Source organism: Danio rerio, chromosome 21 (assembly GCF_049306965.1).
Source record: "Danio rerio strain Tuebingen ecotype United States chromosome 21, GRCz12tu, whole genome shotgun sequence".
Classification (NCBI taxonomy): Eukaryota; Metazoa; Chordata; class Actinopteri; order Cypriniformes; family Danionidae; genus Danio; species Danio rerio.
In genome coordinates, this window is record NC_133196.1 from 32,467,172 (window position 1) to 32,485,945 (window position 18,774).

General features: G+C 39.1%; 2 protein-coding genes across 3 annotated transcripts in view; both read right to left on the bottom strand.

Moving 5' to 3' along the window:
- Positions 1–18,774, bottom strand: part of LOC101883236 (probable E3 ubiquitin-protein ligase HECTD4) — a 60,375-nt gene that overhangs the window by 36,883 nt on the left and 4,718 nt on the right. Inside the window, exons 1-4 of one of the 2 annotated variants that reach the window (XM_073936021.1) lie at positions 13,612–13,687; positions 12,273–12,452; positions 9,081–9,184; positions 1,129–1,252 (exon numbers count right to left, since the gene is read on the bottom strand). Coding sequence is in view for 1 of the 2 variants with exons in the window: in XM_073936029.1 (XP_073792130.1) it covers positions 963–1,252; positions 12,273–12,452; positions 13,612–13,783 (642 nt within the window). In the remaining variant the exon portion in view is untranslated. Of the gene's footprint in view, positions 1–932; positions 1,253–9,080; positions 9,185–12,272; positions 12,453–13,611; positions 13,818–18,774 lie in introns of those variants that run through there. The other variant, XM_073936029.1, reaches the window with a different exon arrangement.
- LOC110437816 (uncharacterized) lies at positions 5,145–7,571 on the bottom strand. The gene is made up of 2 exons (XM_021469122.3): positions 5,453–7,571; positions 5,145–5,264 (listed from the first exon to the last, which is right to left on the bottom strand). Exon 1 carries the CDS (start codon positions 6,333–6,335, stop codon positions 5,472–5,474), a length of 864 nt encoding a protein of 287 aa, XP_021324797.2. The 5' UTR covers positions 6,336–7,571; the 3' UTR covers positions 5,145–5,264; positions 5,453–5,471.

The following is an 18,774-nucleotide window of genomic DNA, read 5'->3' on the forward strand; positions in this document are numbered from 1 at the left end:
AAACACTGCTGTAATACATTGAGCCACTAAACATTGTTCTTATGACGTTTTTAAACAGGAGGAAAACGCGAATTACTTACAAACACTTCAGATATAGTCTGTGTTAGTTACTGTAAGACTATTGATAAAATCCAGCATAACACTGTATGACAACGCTTCAGATGACTGTTCTAGAGCCTACAGCTAATCAATCTGACAGATTCTTGAGTGCATTACAGCTCTAAATATAAATATAAACGATAAATGATCTTAAATAAAACAAATACATGTATAGAGATGGTATATAAGTATATAACTTTACTCACATGGGAAACGGAGGCCACGTGAATGGTTTGTGAGCACAATTAAGTGCCCTCAGCATGCCATGCCATCTAATAATTGTGGGAAACAAGTCCAAACGGCAGTTGATTGTGTAAAGCCACATAAAACAACACAGAAATACGATAATATGTCGAGTTCAGTCGCTAATCTGCAGAGGTGACGTGACGGCGACCAGTGAGACCTAACTGTCACTCAAGTGGCCACGCCCTTAATTATGCAAACTTAATATAACTTAATATAAAGGAAACGAATGAGTTATAAAAAAAATTCACCCCCCTCACAGTTGTCATGAAGGGTAATATTAGCTGTATTAACCAAAATCTTTTTTTGTACCAGGCTGTAAACACCTTTTTTTCTGCTGTAAAGTTGGCCATTCTAACAGTGGGCTCAATTGAAATTTGCTCTGTTTTGGAGCCAGGAGCGGCCAGGACTAGCGGAATTTCGGATGAATTGCAGTTTTAGTTACTTCCGTATTGGCTTCCTGAGGGAGAGCGGGAGGTTGCCGCTTGGTCATAACACATGACCAGAACAAATACACGTGGACAACAAAAACAAAACAAGCCCACATGATCAAACAGACATCCCGGAAGAGCGCACAAACCTGCAACCATGATATAGATCCAAGTAAAGAAAACTGTGTATCAAATGTCCTTTGTGCCAACTGCCATTAGAATTTCATGAATAATTGAGTTTTTAATGTGGTTTATGTGATGATATTGAATGTATTTGTGCTGCCTGTTTTTCTGTGATATATGAGATGTGAGCGCTGATGTGGTGAAGCCAAAGATCATTTTAAAACCTGCAAACCTGTCAAAGAGTAGGTCATATACACAGGCCAGGATCGCCCGCCAAACACTGCGGATGTCCTGCTTGGCTCTGTCTAGAGTAAACTTGTGGAAAACTTCCAGCGTCAAAAACTTCTCTTCTGGCACTGTTGAGAAACATCGAGATAAAAGCAGATCATTCACACATTTGATCGAGCGCCTGCTCGAAGTTTTCGTAGGATGTGCGCACACCGACCCTATTTTCAATCACTTACTTTTAGACTCTTACTAAGGAATATACAACTAAATACAAAATCATTTGCCTATCTGTGAAATCATTTTTCAAAAACAACTCTTATACATAATTATTTAATAATTCTATAAAGACGGTGGATAATATTTCCTTAGCTATTTCTCTAGATAGTAGTATTCAGCTTAAAGCAACATTTAAAGGCTTAACTAGGTTAATTAGGTCAATTAGACAAGTCATTGTATAACGAACTTAAAATTCTGTAGCCAATCAAACAGCTAGCTAGCCGGCAGCTCCCACATGGTCGCCCACTGAAGCTAAGCAGGGCTGTGCTCGGTCAGTACCTGGATGGGAGACCACATAGAAAAGCTAGGTTGCTGCTGGAAGTAGTGTTAGTGAGAACAGTAGGGGGTGCTTAACCTGTGGTCTGCTTGGGTCCTAACGCCCCAGTATAGAGACGGGGTCTCTATACTGTTCAGATGTTAAAGAGCCCATATTATGGGTTTTTGAAAATTCCCCTCCATGTAGTGTGTAACAGCTCTAAGTGAAGTGAAGTATCCAGCTAAGGCTTAAATCTGTAAGAATACAGTGTTTAAAACGGTTGATTCATCTATAAAAGAGTCGACTCATAGTGCTTCAAACAAGTCGCCTTGATACCGATTCATTAGGTGTTTCGCCATGACGTACGAATGAAACCAAGTTATTCACGTGCACGCGCAAACCCGGGAGATTTCAAACCTGAGGCCCCGCCCTCTGACGCAGAAACCCAGACACACACAAACACAAACACAAACATGCCGGTCGATTGAAGTCACACTGCAGATGGATATTATATTGAGTCTCTACCCAAAGATGAAACATCAGCATTATAACCAAGCAGTTGGAAACTACTGGAAACTTCTGCAAACTACATGCTACAAAGAATACTTCATCTGCATTTGTTAAAGGAAGGATCAGTAAAGAGTAACTTACTGATGGACGTCAGGATGGGTTTTCATTTCTCAAGTGTAAGTACGTGCAGTTAAAGTTGTTGCCTCGTTGACTCTAGCTTGCAAATGTATTTGTATTTGTGATTTGTTACTTGTAACCGCGTGTACTGTATCCAGTTAACTGGCTATATTCTCTTATCGCGTGCAAAGTCACGTTAAAAACGCGACGCGTGCTGCTTTGTTTATGGAGCTCCGTGGTAGAGTTCTGCATTCCCGCGGCTGCCCCCGCGCCAGATTTCTGCGGCGCGGGAATAAATTTCCAAATAAATCGCGGGAGCGGTCGGTAACGGGTTTAATTTAGGACGGGAGCGGGCTGTCTAGCAATATCACGGATATTGCTATGCGAATGAGAAAGAGAGAGTCTGCTTGGTGCTTGTGTGTGTGTGTTAGTGCGCACGCGCGCGTATGAGAGAGAGAGAGAGCGAGCGAGAGCGAGCTTTGTGTGCTTGGTGCTGTGTGTGTGTTTATACAGACATCTTGGCTATCTGGACTGTATAGCTGGGTAACTTTTGGTTGTGTTCTCCCCCGCTCTAGCGGGATCGGGCGCGGCGGGCAGAAAACGGAGCGGGTTCTCAGGCTAAAACCTGGCGGGTGCGGGCGGAAGCGTTGTCGTCCGGAGGTGTGTGTGTGTTTTTGTGTGTGTATGGCAGCTAAAATCCACGCCTACACTATCGAGCGTGTATGAACTGTGATTACTTTTTATATTGCTGATTAGCTATTGCCCATTTCACTCTCTGACTGAAGGCAGTCGACCAATCGCGACAGAGTGTCATTGGTCCAATCAGCGCAGATTAGCTTCGCGCTAAGGAGGGGTTTGGGAACAAATGAATCACTGGACGATTCATACGGGAGTCGCTGGGATATTTAGGTAAAAATAAATGCAGATTATAAGACCATAAAAGTGTTTTTTGACCTTGCATGCATATTAGACTGTTGTTGGAGACCCTTACAACCAAGATATGACCCTATTTCATGTATAATATGGGCTCTTTAAAATAAGGTCCTGATCCTCTGTGGTCGTTAAAAATCCCAGGGGATTTAAAAAAATGTTTGGGTTTCACCCTGACATCCTGGCTAAATTTGGCCTCCTAACCATCCCCATATTATAATTGGCTTAATCTTAATATTAATCTGTCTCCTCTCCCCCAATCAGCTGATGCGCAATATGGCTGCCGTAAAATGCTATATAAATGAAAGGAAATAAAATATATATTTATTATAGGGGGGCTAATATTATTGACCTATTTCCCAGTTAAACTAAGACAAATAAGATTTTATCAAGAGTGTTTTAAGCTATTTCCTAATCACTCATATATTGCCTGATTACAGTGGTATACAGTAACATGCTTTTATGACGAACTACCATATACTGTCAAGTCATTTCCACTTAACATGTCGAAAATCAATGCATGTGCACCTGTGGAGGGTAGTAGTACCAAATTTTTTGGTAGTAGTTTGGTAATACATGCTTCAGTGAACTAAATGTAAGAATGTATTTAAATAAAATCTAATTTATTAATAAAATGCATACGTTTTCAGTGTTTTGAGGGATATTTAGTGACTTTTAGAGGTTACTGTAGGTCAAACTATAAAAGTTATGTGTCCATTTTTTTTTTTTTTTTTTTGGGCTACATGCAGATATAAACACCTACAGTATTTTACAAGAAATGTGTGTTGTGAAAACTTTAGATGGTATTGGTCCTCAAGAGCTGCTATTTTCAGACTGTTGAATGATATTTTCCTAGCATTGATTGGCACAATTATGCATTTACAATGCTATAAACCGCTCAAATCTATATTTACATTATACTTTTTTATTATTAATATTAAGGACATAGATCAGAGAAAGCATTTTCTTACTATTAACGTGCTGACCCACCTCTCATACGTCTTGTTTTAAAGTCCTTCAGAGGGGATCAAGCAATATTGGAGGGGGTCAAACCCTCCCCAAACCCCCTGTAATTCACACCTTGGTTATATTCACACAGTGCTGTCACACAACTGTTTAAACCACTTATAAAAGTGATTTTGCATATTAGGCATATTTTGCATATTTTGCATATTTTTTACAGTCATTGGTTTAACCACATTTCTTAAACAAATCACATATTTTAAGCCAGCGTTTAAGGGACAGTTCACACAGAAATGAAAATTTACTCATCATTCACTCACACACAAGTGGTCTCAAACCTTGAATTTCTTTCTTCTGTTGAACACAAAAGAAGATATTTTGAAGAATGTTGTAAAAGAAAAACAGCCAAACTTTTTTTGATGGTCAGTTTGTTGAATTTAAGTTACATTGCATCTACAGTACATGCCAACTAATTTTCATTAGACTGTTGGGTTGGGGTTAGGGTAAGTTGACATGCACTTGAAAAGTTTCTTATAGTCAGTTAAATGTCTGTTGAAGGAGAAGAATCAGCAGATATTAAGCAGACAGTCTACTAATACTCAAAATAAAGATGATCTAACCATCAAAATAAAGTGGTACAGAAAAAACCCACAATAGTAGGAACGAAAAATACTATGAAAGTCAACAGCTGCTTTTTTCCAACATTCTTCAGAATATCTTCCTGTACAGACATTATTAGAACCCACTGTACATTATATATGAAATAATGATTTGCAATTCTACATTTGATTGTTCTTTGATGCAGTCCTTCTCATACGGTCTGTAAATTATTGTCTAACACATCAATAGATGTGAAAAAAATCCTATCGTTTACTTCTGTGTCTGGAACAAAGTGCTATTATGCTTCTCTTGGATGAATATAAATTACAAGGCTGAGCTTTAATGCTGAATGAGACACACACAAGACAGTTTATTCAATTCACATTTATTGCAAGTGTTTGGCCTGCTGGGGAAATCAAGTTCTTTCTGGAGCAGTGATTGGTCACTCTGGGGATGATGAGTGGAGATCGTGAGGCAGGCCTTCTCGTCTGGAAGAGAACAGAGTCAAGAAAATCAGTGTCGATGTCTAAATGAAGCTGAATTTGAGTATGAATTAACATGACCTCTGACCCACAGAGAATTCTATATATACATATGTGTGTGTGACATACAGCATGTTCCAGAAGTGTTACTAAGCTCAGTCAGATGTCATGTCACTTAAATGAGATGAAATTACCTTTTAGAATGTGTCCACACTAGCTCCTGCTCCTGAAGTAGGCATAAGCAGCACAGACACCTATGCCGACTCCGACCCAGGCTGCTGGACTGCTCACCGCAGCTTTCACAGCACTTTTCACATTGTTGGAGATCCTTCTTCCCCATGAAGACTCGCTGTTCGCTCTCTCCTTTGTTTCATCAGCGGCCTCTCTCTCTGTTTCTCCACTGGTCTTTCTCTCCTCTGTGTCTCCAGCGGCCTCTCTCTCTGTTTCTCTACTGGTCTTTCTCTCCTCTGTATCTCCAGCGGCCTCTCTCTCTGTTTCTCCACTGGTCTTTCTCTCCTCTGTTTCTCCAGCTGTCTTTCTCTCCTCTGTTTGTCTTGGAGAGCTGCTGTCATTATCTGAGAGGACCTCAATTGTCTTGTCTGGGCCCCACATGATGATCAGAGGTTTATTCAGTAAATCAGTGAAGTTCAGAGCTTTTTGTGCTCGCACTGCATCACGTCGATGATGGAAAGTCACAAAGGCATAAGCAGGAGAGATGATGTTGTTTCTGCACACTTGCACAGTCGAGATGGACCCCAATGCACCAAACTTTTCAATAAGCTGTTGTTCGGTGACCATTGGGTGCAGATTGCTCACGAGCAGTGTCTTCAGCTCAATAAAGCGGCTCGTGGGGACCACAGGATCTGGTTGCTGGTCCCGTCCTGAATGCTCAAAAGTCACATAAATGTGTCTGCAATTAGTGTCTTCATCAAAAGAAAAATCCAAAGAGTGGATTTGGCTGAACTGTTTCATTGACTCAATCAGTTCTTGTTCGTCCACATCTGGGTCCAAAGTCAGAACAACCGATGACCACTCGTGATGAGGGTTGTCTGAAGACTGATTATAGTGAGTATCCATAGCGAACGAGTCCTTCACAATCACAGATTTGTCAATTCGTACAGTAACTGTGTGATTTACCAAGTCACCGTCCTGAATGCTGGCAAACTGAGATGCGCTGTTTTAACATAGAACTACTATAGAACACATTCTATGACTGTCGTTGCTAAGCAACCATCAGCTGGGAGCGTGTGTGTGCGCACACAAACAGGATTCTAAATTGTTTATAAATGAATCTTAATCTGTTGACTATTAGATAAACTATTTATTACTATTGTTTTATCCTACAGATGATTGTTAATGTGCTGTTAATTATTATTTATTAGAAAAACCACCACTACTATGTCAATTGTTTTTATATGTCCTATTTAATGTAAACATCACAAATGCTTTGGAGATACATATGGAACATTTGTCAAGCCAATAAAATAATCTGAAAACATTGACTTTCTCTGTGTGTGTGTTGGTATTTTTAAAGGTTTAACATATACATCTATTGAAAAATAGTTTGTGTTGGTTTACAGAAGCTTTTAGCAGAAACCTTTGTCTCCTCAGCTGCTTCAGTTTATTTAATGAAGGATTGAGTGCAGAACAGTTTCTTCTCTGAAGATATTCGGTCACAGAACTAAACCTACCTGCAAGAGTGATTTATATTTGACTGAATAGAGTTGATAAAATAATAATATTCACGGGTGTAAAATTCCTAAATTCACCTCTCACACCATATCCCTTATTAATCTTCTGTATATACTTAGAAATAATGTATGTATGTATGTGTATACAGTTGATGTCAGAATTATTAATCCCCCTGTTTATTGTTTTTCCCAATTTCTGTTTATTGGAGAGAAAATTATTTCAACACATTTCTAATCATAACAGATTTAATAACTCATTTCTAATAACTGATTTATTTTATCTTTGCCATGATGACAGTAAATAATATTTGACTAGATATTCATCAAGACACTTCTATACAGCTAAAGTGACATTTAAAGGCTTAACTAGGTTAATTAGGTTAACTAGGCAGGTTAGGGTAATTAGGCAAGTTATTGCATAAAGATGGTTTGTTCTGTAGACTATCAAATAAAATAAAGCTTAAAGGGGCTAATAATATTGACCTTAAAATGGTGATTTAAAAAAAGCTGCTTTTATTCAAGCTGAAATACTACAAATAAGACTTTCTCCAGAAGAAAAAATATTGTCAGGCATACTGTGAAAATGTCCTTGCTCTGTTAAACATCGTTTGGGAAATACTATATAATATAATAATAATAATAAATCAAAGGGGGGCTATATATACAGCTGAAGTATAAGCATAAGCAAAATAATTTATTTATTTATTTATATTTATATAATTATTAATTATTATTATAATTAACTTAAATACATTTACATATCTATACATAATAATTTTTATTATGTACTTAATTATTATTTGATGAATTTAGGCTCAAAATAAACTTAATCACCTGCAAAACCACAGTTCAACCTTTAGATGTCAGTAGTTATGTGCCCAGTTATGTGTAACAACAATCATGTCTAATTTTTAGTCATATTTACGTTTTTATTAGCCTTTGCAGTGGAGTGTATATTTAGATATTGAGAGACTTCCTGAAAATTATTATTGGACACATACAGTTGAAGTCAGAATCATAAGCCCTCTTTTATTTATTGTTTTCTTTTTTAAATATTTCCTAAATGATGTTTAACAGAGCAAGGAAATTTTCACAGTATGTCTGATAATATTTGTTCTTCTGGAGAAAGTCTTATTTGTTTTTATTTTGGCTAGAATAAAAGCTTTTTTTTAGTTATTTCAGTTTTTTTATTGGTCTTTTGCATGACAATAAAAATTAAATATTGAGAGGTAAACAGTAATGTATTGTCCATTATTAATCCCATCCCCTAACCTCTCGTTCATTAACTCAACAAATTAATTAATACATAAATACCAAAAAAAGAAAATTAAATACATTAGAACATGACATCAGAGTAACTGGATACAGATGAGATAAATAATAATAATTAAAATAATAATAATGCATTTAAATAAATACAAAAAATTATAATAATAAAATTAATTAAAACTTTCTAATAAAATGGTTATTGTTACAGGTTGCCAGCACCAGGGGTAATAGGCAGGCCTTTGATGTAGTCAAGAAAGGAATTCCAAATCTTATAAAAGGAATCTATTGAGCCAGAGAGTGAGCAATGAGCATCTCAGCATTCCAAGTCTGATACAGTAAAAAATGTCCTGTATCCACTTGTCATGTGTAGGGGAAGAAGTGTGTTTCCATTTTAAAAGTATGGCACGTCTGGCTAGAATTGTGGTAAAGGCAAGAACCTTGCTGTCACGCACTGTCAAATCTGGTTCAAGAGATACACCAAAGAGGACTATCAAAGGATCAGGTGAAAATCAGTTTTTAATTTTCTTAAACACCATTTTAAGGTCAATATTATTAGCACTTTTAAGCTATATATTTTTTGATAGTCTACAGAACAAACCATCGTTATACAATAACTTGCCTAATTACCCTAACCTGCCTTGTTAAATATCTAGTCACATATTATTTACTGTCATCATGGCAAAGATAAAATAAATCAGCTACTAGAAATGAGTTATTAAAACTATTATATTTAGAAATGTGTTGAAGAAATCTGCTCTCTGTTAAACAGAAATTGGGGAAAGAATAGACAGATGATCATATATGAGGTTTGTGTTTATAATTTCCGCATAAAATCAGAAATCAGAAAAGTAAAATTAATGACCTTCAAGATTTTTGGCAGGAGATTTCTCAGGGTCTTTTTCATCGGGTTTGGTCTTCTCTGGAGATTTTGGCTTGAGGACGGTTGTTTTCTCACTCGGTACAGTTCTGGAGAAACAACATTTATCATATGATCTACAGTACATGATAAAATCACACATAAACTGCTATTATATACAGCATTTCATAAGAAAAGTTGCATTTTTATATGATAAGGAATGCTAGTATGAACTTAAAGGCACAATATGTATGATTTTTCATTAAAATATGCAAAAACCACTCGGACAGTGTTATATATTTTGCTGTCTTATGTACATACATTATCCAAACTAATTTTTTGTAGAATATTGACATTAGGATAGATGTAATGTCTGCTGTGTGTTCATGCTAATGTCATCACACACATTTCTGCTTTGGTTTTCTAGAAAACAGGGAAACAGCAGCGAGGCTTTAATATGTTGTGTGTTTTATTCAACTGCACATAGCAGCATTATAACAGAAGCCTAAAGCAGGTCGCACACCAGAAGCGCCGCGACACGGCGCGCACATGACAGTTTAAAGTATCACACACCAGACATGCACATTAGAATGATATTTAACATGAAACTAATCAGATGGCGCTCTGTGGCGCGGCTGAAAAAACTGCGTCCTGAGCCGTGGCCGGGCGCCGCCGACAGCCGCCGACTTGCGGCGCTGATGTGTGTATCCTGATAGAAACCTATGCTTAGAATTCTAAAATGCATGGCGCTGCGTGGCGCTTCTGGTGTGCGACCTGCTTAACATGTATTTAGTGTGATAAAAAAGGGCTGCTTCTCCATGTGATCACAAGATAAAGAACCAGAAGCGTAGGACTATGGCATAATAAAAGCTCTGCTGCTTTCCTGTGCTGAATGGTTAATACTAATAGTGTTGAATAACTTTACTCATCAACATAAGTCCTGTAGAATAATGAAGACTACAACTCCCATGATTCCACACTCAGAGTGCTTTCACACCTGTGAACAGATTCATTTGTTGCTTCATTGTTGCTCTTTGTTCTTGGTGCAGTTCACTTTCACACTGCAAAGTTACTGAACGGACCAAAAGAGCTAAAACAAGTCATGTGTGAATAAACTCTCCTCACATTGGTCAGTTTCACGGTTTATTTTGAAGAGTCCTGCTCTGCTGTCAGGGGGGCTGGGGGTTTGGTGGTGTTTGACAGGGTGCGCGCAACGTGTTTGAAGACTAAAGAGCGAGGAGGGATTCGGTGTGGAGGGTTGAGAAGGGTGCGCAACGTATTTGTGGACTGGGAGGGTCCACTGTGCGGGAGACTTCCGGGAGACTTGGGATGTCTGGAATGACCTCCCCCCCCTACTCATAATTTTGTCTTTATATAGCCGAGTATATGCCTATTACATATCCACTGTGATATAGCCGGGCTCGGATCGTATCGCTTTCTTACTACAATAGATCCGCTCCAGAGTTCATTAAATCGAGTCGAGACCACCTCATTCAGGCGATCTCAGACCGATTGTTTTGGCACGGATCCGAGCGCGACTGCTGGATTCACATATGCCAAACAAACCACGCTAACTGGGCAAACGAGACATGTTCCGAAACAAAAGTCTAGGTGTGAAAGCACCCGTCACACAGTCATCAGACTACACCTTTGTTTGTTGTGAATACATGCCCTCTAGTGGTAAAAACTACATACTGCACCTTTAAATATTTAATCGGTCACACTTAGCAATAAGATTTCATTAACCTCCTAATCCCCAGTGCTATTTTGGGATTTCCACCTGGATTTTGCCTACCCAAATTTAAAAGCTTCCAAAATCCACACGCAGAGGTGTAAATGCAAAAATTTAGTATCATTTTAAAGAAAACCCTTTGAATTTTCATAACGCACCATAGAAAGTGTTTAAAATAACTGTATATGATATCTGTGTTACACTGGAGCATTTTAAAGCCGTGATTCATCAGCGGATCACTCATATGTCAGCTTATATCCAAATCAGCTGATGGATGTGACTTTAAAACAGTGTTCCTGTATATGTGGTTACACTCAGTAAATAGCAGTGAGTTCATTAAAACGACGACCTTCACGGCCAATTGCAGTCATTTCTGTTGAGCATGTGAACACAAAATCAGCGCTGTTTAAGAACACGCTCAATGGCGCTCAAATGTTAGCGTGAAATGGAGGTTTTTAAACAGCATCACAGGCTCATTCTGAAAACATAGTCCCGGGGACGATTCTGGAGACCGCGAATTATGTAGCCGGAGGTACGTATGGTATGGCTGCATTAAATTTTTTTTAAACGAACGCTAACTGTGGAAGGCTTTCCCACCGCAACCAGTTTGTCCAGTTAGCTCGTCGTTTACATCAACGAACTTGAGACGCCAGACGAGGACAAGGACGGCGGGATTCAAATCCAGGGAGGAGCGGTTCCAGAAATCAGGTAAGACAAAAACAGAATCCAAAAAATAAAATGAATGAGTGAATAACAGGGTGAGAATGTGGTAAAATCCAAAAACATGGTAAAAATCAGACGAGGGCTTTTCTTTTTCTGGACGGCTTTTGAAAATCATTGGTTGGGTTTAGGGAAGTAAGTGGGCGGTTCAATCGATAAAATTGGTTGGGTTTAGGGAAGAAGGAGGGTGGGTCGGTCGAAAGCGGCTTCCAGTGGGTTTACGCGTGGACAGCGGGCGCAATCGGCACTAGCGGGAGAACTTACTCGAGAAATTTGAGATCTAAAAAAGCGTACACAGCGGCCTCTTGTGGATTTTCGAACACCAAAAATGCATGAATAAGTACCTCCCGGGACGTATTTTGCGGTCTCCAAAAACGTCCATGGGACTGCGCTTTCAGAATGAGCCTGGGTTGTTTTTAAAACTTCAGTATCGATTGGTACCGAATTCCAGTATCGTGACAACACTATAAAAGCACATTTAAGACACTTCAAGACTTAAAAAAAAAGGAAAACAAACTGTAGAAATAAACAAAACAGCAATGTGTTGAATGCAACATATAATGTCTAGGGTTTAGCTCCAACTTGCTTCAACACACCTGCCAGGAAGTTTCTAGAATGCTAGTTAGAGCGTGATTAACTGGTTTAGGTGTGTCTAATTGGGGTTGGAGCTAAACTCTGCAGGACACCGGCCATCCAGGATTGAGTTTATGTATAAACTCAGAGCAAATTAAAGAAGCATATCTCACCTAGCAGCTCCACGACCTGAATGAGCACAGAAGTGGGCACCGTGTCCAGCTCATCCTCAGAGCGCTTTATGGTTTCTCCTACACTGTAGGTTAGCAGCTGTTCAGCGAAGGCCATCGCCAATGGAAACTCAAGAAGCAACGAGTGCAACACCAGCATTGCTCCAGGAGGGGGAGACACGCCTATGGACAGAAATATAGATATAAGCTAAAGTCAGCAGGAATGGTCTTAATGAATCTGATTGTTCACTTAGAGAATGCAAAATAATGCAAATCACTGTTAAAATAAAATAAATGTACAGTGGGGAAAATAAGTATTAAACACGCCATGTTTTACTATAAGAGCTGCTGACATAGAATTGAACCAGATTTTGATAAAAACCCAAACAATACAAACATAAACATAAAACAAAACCAAAAAATATGAGTTTTGTGTAATAACAATTAAATGACACAAGGAGAAAGTACTGAACTGTTGAAACGTATTTAATTCATTCATTTTCTTGTCGGCTTAGTCCCTTTATTAATCCGGGGTCGCCACAGCGAAATGAACCGCCAACTTATTCAGCAAGTTTGCATTTGGAACATGCAAACTCCATACAGAAACGCCAACTGAGCCGAGGTTCGAACCAGCGACCTTCTTGCTGTGACTGCCTCTCCCAACATATTTAATACTTTATATAAAAGGATTTTTTGGTGATCGCAGCTTAAAGACGCCTCTCACATGGAGACTGAAGCCTCATGCGTTGCTCAAGTGTGAGTTTCTCATAGACTTCAACAGAGATTCAAAATCTTGATGCTTCTGTGCGTCTCGTCTATTAAATCTGAGCTTTATTTTGTGTTTTCTATTGAATTCAGTTCAGGTGATTGGCTGGGCCATTCTACAGCTTGGTTTTCTTTCTCTGAAAGCATTTGAGAGTCTCCTTGGCTGTGTTTTGGATCACTGTCTAGCTGAAATGTCCACCCTGGTTTTATCTTTATCCTCCTGCTAATGTAGATGTTGGACTGAAGCAGCTGATGTTCATTTACACTGAGGAAGGGCAGAGGGTTGCTAAAGAACTACTGAGAGATTTCAGCTGCTGTCTGGGCTTTCCAAGTCTTTCTACACCCCATTTCTTCATGTGTTCGATTATTTTTCCCTGCATTATTTCATTTTATTGCACATCATTTAATCAACAACAAATTGTTTTTATTTTCTTTGTATATATGGATTTCTTTAGTTCTTACCGACATGCAGTGAACATTTCAAGTCTCTAGCACCGTTAGAAATATGATTTCTGAGAAAAATGGTGACGTGTTCAATACTTCTTTCCCCTACTGTATGTAAGAGATTGTGACGTGCCCAATTTGTTGTGCACTTTGTCGGTGGGGATGATGATGCTAGGATACTGGTTGGCTGTGGGTGGAGAAGTGAGGCCGGTGTTGGACGGAGAGGCGTCCAGCGGGAAACACACGGCCCCCATCAGGTTCAGCTGGCCATTACGCTGCACTTTATGACTGAATCCATACACCATCACTCGAGCCCATGGAGCTTTGAACAGAGAGGAACTAAGAGAGAGAAAAAATTTAATTAGCATTATCAAATATTTGTACAGGCGGTTCATTCCGCTGTGGCGAACCCAGATTAATAAAGGGACTAAGCAGAAATGAATGAATAAATGAATATTTGAACACAAAATGTCCTTAACACTGAAACTACTGTAATGGCCATAGCGATCATTCTTACCTTTCTCATATTGAACATCACATTTATTCCTATAACTGTGCATTCACACCGAAGGAGGTGAAAACGTCAAAGGTCGCCGTTGCAGCATATCATATCATATCAGTTACATTACCACATAAAACATGCTTTCTAGCGTGAAGATGTTGCACACTTTTTATCAAATTCAATAAACAATGGAAGATCAAGTTGTATGTGGCAAGGTTATAATAGTTTTGGATTTTTCTTTAGTTTTAGTTTCTATTTCGTTTTGACTTTTTGTTTTCAAATTCAGTTAGTTTTTATTAATTTTAGAGGCAGATTTACTAGTTTTTATTAGTTTCTATATTTTAAAATGTCTTAGTTTTAGTTTAGTTTTTATTAGTTTCAGTATTAGTTTTAGGTTTTTTTTCTAAATGAGTATATTTGTTAGGTACAAGATTGAAAATCAACAGGATAAATATTGTATAATTAAAAACGCAGTCATACATTTTTTGAAACATGTATTCAGAGGACACATGAACACTATCATCTACCACAACCATCTACCCATCCTCAAATTCAAATACAACAGCCCACAAGAAAGCAGCCCTAAATACAATGTGTGCAAGGCTGCTTGTGAGGTTAGACGTAGTGATGGGCAGGGCCGGATTAACCAATGGGCATTATGGGCACATACTCTCCATCACGAGGAAGACAAGTAGGAATAATTAATAAGTGTGTGTATTATGGAGGACTCAGATTCCTAGAACTGGATTGGAGAGGTGTTATCCAAATCATATGCATTATAAGTTTGTAGAAGTTATACATTAAAAATACCCCTAAATATAAATTTTAGTGCTGCTTCAGTGAACTTGAACAAGTATATTAAAATCTATTAGCTTCCCTTATTTGTATTAAAAAAATTTTAAAGTGTGCTTAAATGCTTTAAAAATAAGTTAAATCTCTGTAGACTACAAATATATGTACTGTATATCATCTATTTAAAAAAATGTGGGCAATACATTATAGATTAATTTTATTTATTTAACAAATATTATATCAATATTATTTTTAATTAAACTAAGGGGTGCGGTTATAGGGGGCCTACAAGACATTGTGCCCAGGGGCCTCTGATTTATTAATCCGGGCCTGGTGATGGGAAATTCAGATTTCTAACGCAGATGTTAGGGCTCAACATTATGTAGTCGGCAATAGTAATTTCAGTCAGTTAAAACATTATCATGATATGAAAAATGTCTTACAGTAAAGTTTTACTAACTGTAAACCCAACTGAATCATGCTTCACTTATTTAAATTTCATTACGATTGTCTGTTATGAAATAAATTTAAGTTTTTTCTCCAGATCCTCTCATTTAAGCCCTCGGTTCACCCGCGCTGCAGTTGTTTTAAGTTCAGTTCAGTCATACAGCAGGCTGTACCGTTTGTGTTTGGTTCACTGAATCACGCATGCGCAGTATTATCGGTTCACCAACTCTCAATGTAACGTTACTGTTCTAATAACTGCTTGAGAGTATAGCTGCGTCCCAAATCGCATACTTATGCACTATTTTACGCCATTTTGTAGTATAAATAGTGTAAGCAGTGTGTTCACACTGAAAACTCTAAAAATAATAAGTGCACTTTAATTACCCGGATGATGCACTCATTCAGCCGCTAAAATTAAGTGTGTAATGATGGACACTTCACGCACTCAACGACCGCAGGTTTGCTTACGTAGCGGAAGGGGCGGAGCGATCGGACGCACATGTTGAATAACTTTATTTATTTTGGATGGTGAAAGCAAAATTCTCCTACGAGAGTGATTATAGCGCCTCCGGATGGTAAATGCGGCAATACTCACGGCAGGTATTACTTGATAATTCAGTCGTTTATTTCACTGATTTGGCAACAGTCAAACATCATCAGGGAAACGGTTTGAATTTCCGCTTAGTAAAAAAACATTAGTGTGCCATTTGGGACAACACTACATACATGTACTATCCTGTTGAGTGTGCAAGTGCATAAGTACATAGTGCATGAGTGCATAGTGTATAGTGTGCCATTTGGGATGCAGCTTATATATTGGATTATCTAAGAGTCAGAGGGGGTATTAGGCTAGTTATTACGTAAGAACTGGGTGAATGCTTACTGGAGACGTGAATCGTTTAAAATGATTCAGTTCGATTTGGTGAACTTGTTCAACCGGTTCACTTAGAAGATTCGGTTACAAAGATTCGTTCGCGATTGCGCTACAGAAATACAACCCATTATTGGGCACAAATGTGTTAAAGTAATAATTTTAAGTCTCTGTATTTAATGCTATCACCGTGCTGCTGTCATGTCCACTTGTTTTTGTCGCGGGAGCAACAGAGAAGATGACTCGAGGAGAACCGGCTCGATCTGCCCAATGGCGGAAGGAGACTCTGAGGTCCGAAAGGGTCAAACACAAATACCTGCAGCGCGGATTATATTTACTTCTAAAATGCTTACAGTAAGATTATTTATTAAATACATTTACGAATACAAAAATGAAGAAGTTTTTTGCTATAATTCTAGTTAGTTTCAGTTAGTTATGTATGTACACAATACAGTTCGTTAGTTTTAGTTTTTGTAAGTACACAATACAGTTTCAGTTAGTTTTAGTTTTTGTATGTGCACAATATGTGGGAAACCAGTTTATTATGTTAACCAATCATATTGTACCTGTTTGGTGTAACCCCACCCCGTGGGGGTCAAAGGGGTTAACCCGGAAAGTGAATGACAGAGTTTATAGGAAGTGCGTGGTACATGCGTGTCTGTTTAATAAAAAGTAATCTGTGAAACGAATGAAGAGTTTACTCTCATGACATGGTGTCAGAATCGTACGTTATACCCACGAGCAAGCTCGCCCAGTTTTGGAACTGACAATGTCCAAGTTCAACCCACCAGAAGCCTTTGATTTCGCGTAGCCTGCAACCTGGCCCGCGTGGATCCAGCGGTTCTCCCGGTTCCGCATCGCGACGAAACTGAACAAGGAAGACGGTGAAGTACAAGTTAACTCTCTGTTGTATGCAATGGGCAGGGATGCCGAAACGATATTCGGATCGTTCACGTTTGCCGAAGCTTCAGACACAAACAATTACGAGACTGTAGTCGGCAAATTTGATGAACATTTTGTGCCCAGGAGGAATGTTATTCATGAGAGAGCCTGTTTTCATCAGCGCACACAGAGATCGGGAGAGACTGTTGAAGCTTTTGTCAGGTGTCTTTATGAACTGGCTGAATACTGCGAGTTTGGCGCGAGCAAAGTTGAACAAATGCGGGACAGAGTTGTCATAGGGATTGCAGATCGTGACGTTTCTCAGAAGTTACAAATGGAACCCGAACTAACGTTGGATAAAGCGGTCCAGATCGCCCGGCAGTCGGAGCTTATTAAGACGCAAAATGCGAGCGGTGGAACAGCCGCTGATGTGAGCGCCGTACAGCACGGACATTACAAAAGTTCAAAGCGTTTTTCGGGGCCACCGAAAAAGGAAAAAGGTGGAGAGAGAAAACAGATTGTGGACTGCACACGCTGTAATCACACACACAATGAGAATAATTGCCCTGCACGAAACAAGAGGTGTAGAAGATGCAATAAGCTGGGACATTTTGCAATTGCATGTAAAACTAAAAATGTCAAAGAGCTTGTAGTGTGTGATAGTGAAACTGGCGATTCATTTTTCCTGGGCTCTGTAATGAATGAGTCAGCTGCAGAAGACAGGTGGTGTGTTACTTTGCCTATTCAAGGCAGGTCGGTCCAATTCAAAATTGATACCGGAGCCGACATCAGCATCATGTCACGCTCAGTGTTTGAAAGCTTACAAGAGCGCCCCCCGCTGGTTAAAACAAGTATAAATGTGAGAAGCCCAGGAGGAAAAGTGAATTGCATGGGTAAATTTCTAGCAAACACTGAAAGAAAAGGGAAAAATTTTGAATTTTGGGTTTTTGTAATTGATGGGCCATTTGCCAACAATTTGCTTAGTCGTAGCACTGCCTGTGAGATGGATCTAGTACAGAGAGTGGATGAAATTGCAGACCACAGTGATGTCTATGGAGACATTGGCTTGCTTAATTGTGAACCTGTAAAAATTGAGCTAAAGTCAGATGCTACTCCCTATAGTCTGTCCACCCCTCGAAGAATTCCCTTTCCCCTATTGCCTAAAGTGGAAAAAGAGCTCGAACGTATGCAGTCCTTGGGTATAATTTCCGAAGTGACTGAACCGACCGAATGGTGTGCCCCAATGGTGCCCGTAGTGAAAAAGAATGGTTCAGTTAGGATTTGTGTAGACCTGAAACGGCTCAATCAGGCTGTAAAGCGTGAGCGTTACATTCTCCCAACGTTGGAGGATATAGCCCCCAAGCTCTCAGGTGCGTGTGTCTTTTCCACACTAGACGCATCCTCAGGGTTTTGGCAAATTCCTTTAGACCCAAACTGCGTAAATTTGACTACATTCATAACCCCAGTAGGGCGGTTTTGTTTTAATAGATTGCCGTTTGGGGTCACTTCGGCCCCTGAGATTTTCCAAAGGGAAATGAGCAAACTCCTAATTGGACACAAAGGCACGGTAGTTGTCATGGATGACATACTAGTCTGGGGTAAAGATCAAAATGAGCATGACGAGAATCTTGGGGCTGTTTTGAAAACTATCAGAGAGTCAGGTCTGAAATTAAATCGTGATAAATGTCACTTCAACAAACCTGAGCTACGGTATTTTGGGCACACCATCAGTCAGAACGGTATCAAGCCGGACGCAACCATGGTAACAGCGATTACTGAGATGCCTAGTCCCACTAATGTGA

Bases quoted from the DNA above. Each gene is read 5' to 3' on its own strand.
- LOC110437816 (XM_021469122.3), bottom strand. From the start codon at position 6,335: ATGGATACTCACTATAATCAGTCTTCAGACAACCCTCATCACGAGTGG.